Source organism: Bufo gargarizans, chromosome 2, assembly GCF_014858855.1.
Source record: "Bufo gargarizans isolate SCDJY-AF-19 chromosome 2, ASM1485885v1, whole genome shotgun sequence".
In the NCBI taxonomy this organism is placed as follows: Eukaryota; Metazoa; Chordata; class Amphibia; order Anura; family Bufonidae; genus Bufo; species Bufo gargarizans.
Genome location: NC_058081.1, coordinates 360,318,455 through 360,324,454, shown reverse-complemented (window position 1 = coordinate 360,324,454; position 6,000 = coordinate 360,318,455). Strand labels below are relative to the sequence as shown.

The window sequence follows — 6,000 nt, the reverse complement described above, 5'->3', positions numbered from 1 at the left end:
GAAACTCTGCTTTATGAGAAATTTGTTTCTGGGCCCAATTTTATGAAACAAATGTTCCCCAAAAAATGCCATACTTGCCTTCTTTTATGTTTCTTCCTAGGAGAAATGCAAGGGGGACAGCTCTGGTCATGTATAATTTCTTAGAATCCACCATCATTTCTACACATTGTTTGTATGGCTGATGAATATTTTGCAACATTAGAGTCTTATTTCACAACTCAAATAAGTTTCACAACTCAATAAAAAGTTACCATTTGTTTTCTTATTACTTTATTAGAATCTTATTTACATTTTACAGTGTTTCACCCCAGCAGAAAGCCCTTATGAAAATACACATGTGCACATAGGAAAATAAGCTTGGAGGAAAATATATATTATTTAGTACTATATAATGCACTTGTTCTTACAGCACTTAGAATAGAAACTTAGAAATTAAGTTAGCAGCGACTAGGAGGAGAAGAGGAAACACAATATTCAAGTATCACAACTGCGCCAAATTATTAGTCAAGAAATATTACTTAGGGAATGGCCACAAAGTCTGATTTCTGTGGTTTTGGAAGCCAAAATACAGGACAGATACAACCTCTTTAATTCACTCCTCGTTTTAGCTACAAACCTGACCATGTGGCTGTACACTTATATATGAAAAGGCCTCTTTATCTGCTTCCCAACAAATTAAATATTTTCTATGCAATAGAATTTTCTCTGCCAAACGTGATACTTTATAGCAAACAGACATCCCAAGCTCAATGTAACAATATTAGGTCGCAGGGCACCTTAACTAGGGAGCTCATGGTTGTGCCATCAGAGAATGGCAGACTAATATTTCTATATTGTGGCCCACTACAAGACTGGCCAGCAGTCACTACTTAACAATTACTACACAGAAATGCACCAAACACACTGCTTCACGTTCAAAACTGTTAATAAGGACCCCTATACATGTTATTTTGCCATCCACCAATATCTCAATACTTAGTTTAACAATTCAGTAACATTATTTTTTTCTTAGATACACAGCTCTTAAAGGGGTTACCCAGGTGTTTAGATATTGATCATTGATCTTTAGGACAGGTCATCAATATTAATTGGTGGGGTTCCGACTCCTGGCACCTCCACTGATCATCTGTGTGCGTGTTGCGGCCTCTTACTAGGCTGGTGATGTCATGCTCAGTCACATGGCCTAGGAACAGCCCGGTTCCATTCAGGTTAATGGGGCCGAGCTGCAATACCAAGCACAACTGCTATACAATGGATGGCGCTGTGCTTGGTTAGCTACGAGGAGGGCGCAGTGCTTAGTGGAGCGGCTACATCATAAAGCTGATCAGTAGGGGTAGCCGGTGTAGGATCCCCACTAATCAGGTACTGATGACTTATTCTGAGGATAGGTCATCAATATTAAACACCCAGAAACCCCTTTAATTTCTCATAGTTGAACATTTCTTCTTAATGCGACTGCTAAATGTAAAACCTAATGGGGAGATTTATCAAAACCACTGTAAGAGAACAGTTAAACCTGTGGCAACCAATCTGATTGATGTTTTCATCTTCCAAAGGGTATCTGACCAATGAGAGAAAGAATCAAATTTGTTTGTAGGGGCAACTGTTCCACTTTTCTCTTGCACAGAGTTTAATATCCATTGTGCAGCATATCTGAATCCACAGTGCAATTTCTTCTTTATCTATCATATAAACGTGCTGAAATGATATGTCAATTTTTCCCTCTTTTCCCTCTTAAAGTATATTTTAGAATACCCATAAAAGCGCAAAATCCATAGTCTGAACACAGGTCAGTCTATGGGTGGATAGAGTAGGTGTGCTCACAAATAGTACAGCTTACTAATATTTTTATGGTCTGCACAAATAAGGCAAGTGCAAGGAGTGCTTTATAAAATATACTTAAAGGATTGGTCTCATCTCGCCCTTGGGCCTCATGCACACACCCTTTGTTTTGGTCCGCATCCGAGCCGCAGTAACCTGTCCTATTCTTGTTTGTTTCGCGGACAAGAATAGGCAGTTAGGCAGACCGCAAAACACTAAACGGTTGTGTGCATGAGGCTTTACTAGGGCGAGATGAGACTAAGCCCTGACCACCAAGTTGCTGGGAAACAGTGGTGTAAGATGCATTTGCATATAGTAAAACAATTTTCTCAGCAATGTGGGCACATATGAACATGGGACCAACACAGATGCCTTCAGATGCCAAGTGCACATGTAACAGGTGGTCAGCCAGTTTCATAGGTACAAATCTGCTGACAGAGGTTCATGCAGGAGCCAAACATGGCAAAAGATATAAAGGCAATGAGGTTAAACATTGTGACAGAGTGAAAAGGCACACGTACTCAAACACAGGCCCACTAAAATGAAAGTCAATTCTATATTAAGGTCCCATGTATGAGGAGAACATTTTTGGCATCAAATTTACAAAAGCCTCTTCTCCAGAAGCAAAATAGAAACAGCAAGTATGGTCATTTAGCAGATAAATGACATCAGCGTTTTTAAGACGGGGCATCATTTTTTGGTTGGCAGACAGCTTTTCATTGTATAATTATGGATATGGCATTTCCTCAACATTAAGCTCTTCTCTGTTTTTCAAGTCTTTCTGACATGTTACGGGCGTCAGGCGTTCCTTCATATTTTTTACTTGCACATTAAGTGCAAAGACAGTTTATTGGCAAAGTTGTAACAAAACCTTTTCCAGATCCTTCTATGGAGATGGGTATTAAAGTGAGTATTGCTGATCATTATGAGGCCTCAGCTGAACCGTAGGCGTAAAACCTAGCAGGTTTCTGAGCTGAACCGTTATGTCCTCCTGTGCCCTCACTCATGCGGAAGAACATTTCCTGCTCCAGCTTCTTCTGCTCAAGATCATCTTCCAGAGCCTGTTGCAATACAAATACAAAATTATGTTATCAAAAATGTAATAAGCCATCTTTGCTCAATTATAGTTAACAAAAGGCACAACTTGAAGCTCACGGGAAAATATGTACAGCCCCCCAACTATCACACAATTTATAGTTGTAGTCTCCTCATATGAGGCAGACCTTTGTTGGCTCGCAGTCTCCCAAATTATCTCTCCTCTCAAGGTGCTTTAAAAGTGTTTTCAACGTTGTAGCGTTGAGCACTGTAATTATAGTGCTGCCGTCCCAATCACTTGAATGGGGTGTATTTAGGGTGGGCGATATAGACTATATGCAATATAAACAATATAAACGATTGGCCAACGATCGAGATTGTTTATATCGTGGTAGAACATGGCATACGCCGCTCTCGGCACGCACCATGTTCTCCTGAGCCGGCACAGTCCCTCCCTCCCCACTGTGTGCGGCTGGCGTTGACCACCAATGAGAACAGACTAGCAGGAGGAGGGGAGGGACTGTGGCCACTCCGCCACCAATGAATATAGTTAATATGCCTGAATACAAAATGTAGCCTGCATGTGCCGGCCATATCCCATACCTGGCCTCTATTACTGCGCACCGTGATCCGCCGCAATTAACCCCTCAGATATATAGCATATCGCACATGCTTAAAATTATATTGCAGTACAGATTTTAGGCTATATCGCCCACCCCTAGATGGAATGCAACTATAATTGCTCCTTTTCATTCGAGCAAATGATCAATACATTCTCATGATTGGCAGGCGGTAATACAATTACCACCCATGTTGTGAAATGTGGTTTACTGGAAAACTCTTAAGGCTACTTTCACACTTGCGTTCGGAGCGGATGCGTCTGGTGTCTGCACAGACGGATCCGCTCCTATAATGCAGACGATGGGATCCGTTCAGAACGGATCAGTCTGCATTATATTTCAGAAAAAATCTAAAAGTGAAAGTTGCTCAGACGGATCCGTCCAGACTTTACATTGAAAGTCAATGGGGGACGGATCAGTTAGAAATTGCACCATATTGTGTCAATGTCAAATGGACCAGTCCCCATTGACTTACATTGTAAGTCTGGACGGATCCGTTTGGCTCCACATCATCAGGCGGACATCAAAAAGCTGCAAGCAGCGTTCGGGTGTCCGTCTGCTGAGCGGAGGACAAACGTTGCCAGACTGAGGCATTCTGAGCGGATCCGCATCCACTCAGAATGCATTGGGGCCGTATGGATGCGTTCGGGGCCGCTTGTGAGAGCCTTTAAACGGAACTCACAAGCGGAACCCCGAACGCAAGTGTGAAAGTAGCCCAACATGTATTCCTGACCAATGCTGGAATGGCAATAACCCAATTGCAGTACCCAATTTTTTGTTAATTTACTTTGGATAGTAACTCATCATTTCCTGGTTCCACTAGGTGGCAGCAGCGTACAGTGCATCTAATTAATGTATGATACATTTACTCATAATATTTTCGTGAATAGCAATTTAGCTGCCTGAATTGGACATAAAAAAAGGAAAACAAACTTAAAGTTCTACTAACGACATCCATGACCACAAACAAGGCATGGTCAGGGTGCACCTGCAGAAACTGACAAGGCAACAAGAGCTTTTCTTTTTGTAAGGCCAAGCACTAAAATCTGTGGGGGTGATTTTTCCAGACTAGTGTTACTAATGCCAGTCTTCTCCACTGCTGGGGTGCAAGATGTGCAATAACTATTAAGAGGTGTACTTAATAATTTTGGCGCATCTAAGCTGGTCCATGCACCATAATCTGAAACATCTCCACACCAGCTGGGAGCTAGCGTAGGTTTTCACACGTACCAGAAAACTGGTATAAGTAATAGCAAATGTGTTGGGCTAGTTAGGCCCCTCCCACACACTTAAAAAAAAAAAATGGCGAAGGGAGTGAAAAAAGAAAATCAAATTGCACAAAATTTTAACTTTTTAATACATACATAAGTGTTACTTTTCCCTCATTTTGAACCTAGTAAAATGTCAAAAACCTTCACCTGCATTTTATTATTTTAATTTGGTCTAATTCTTACTGGATGATCAGTATTTTGTTCAAATGGCATACATGTCACTTAAATTCAGAAGTATTTTTTGCCTTACCTTTTTGCGGGGCCTTAACTTTTCCCTCCAGTCTCTCAGCATCTGTATGTGACCCTCATCCAAAGCCTTTAGTTTTTGAGTCTCGTGCTCCACTAAAAGATGACACTTCTCGTTCTAGAAACAAGTTGATGCGTAACAGTAAAGGTCAGCCAACAAATATTCACTATAAGTAACCAGAACTATCCACAGCGCTACGAGTAACAGAAAAACAGAGTAGCAGCTCTTTGGCTGGATACACGCACAGGGGGAATACATCATTCCCCCCACGCCAGATTTCAGGTTAGGCATATACACTGCCGAAGCTGCACCTAACTTATGAGGAGGCATGAGCCTCGTCAGAAATTAGGCTAAGTCTCTAGCAGCGCATGGGGATATAGACCGACGTAAAACACGTCGGAATTTAATCACTGGCTTTTTTTTTACAACTTCTTTTTCTGCAAGTCAAAAATGCTGCATCCAGATGTGACCGAATGAGTCGTCAGAAACTGACCTATTACTGAAATCGTATTTTTTTTCATGTCACTGTTTTAAAAAAAAATAAAAAAAATAAAAAAAATCATGCAGTTATCAACTGGCCACTAGGTCCAAAATATGTCAAGACTACCTGTTCTTTGAAAGAAGCTACATGGGGCATACACACAATGGACAGTGTTATCCATATAAAGGTGATACCTATCATTGCAATCCTACCTGTGAAAAGGAGATAGCTACTGAAGAGTTACCTTTACATTAGAGGAAGTCTTGACATTGTTAGAAATTTTTTTTTATGCAGATTATATGTAATTATTTCCCAAAAAATAAAAAATTCATTATATATATATATATATATATATACACACACACACACACACACACACACACACACACTGATTTAAAAACAATAGGTCACTATTTGTGGCATTTTTTTTATGCAGCATACTCTTTGCATGGCATTCCTATAGCTTCTCTAGAAGACCAAAAATAACAACATATGTATAAAATGTCTCAAAATAAAAATAAATCT

At 40.4% G+C, this 6,000-nt stretch overlaps 1 protein-coding gene across 1 annotated transcript in view; it reads right to left on the bottom strand.

Moving 5' to 3' along the window:
- Positions 1-253: 253 nt before the first annotated feature.
- The window catches only part of STK10 (serine/threonine kinase 10), a 130,648-nt gene continuing 124,901 nt past the window's right edge, over positions 254-6,000 (bottom strand). Inside the window, exons 18-19 of the mRNA XM_044280728.1 lie at positions 4,998-5,111; positions 254-2,882 (exon numbers count right to left, since the gene is read on the bottom strand). Coding sequence (XP_044136663.1) covers positions 2,745-2,882; positions 4,998-5,111 — 252 coding nt within the window. The 3' untranslated portion in view covers positions 254-2,744. The remainder of the gene's footprint in view (positions 2,883-4,997; positions 5,112-6,000) is intronic.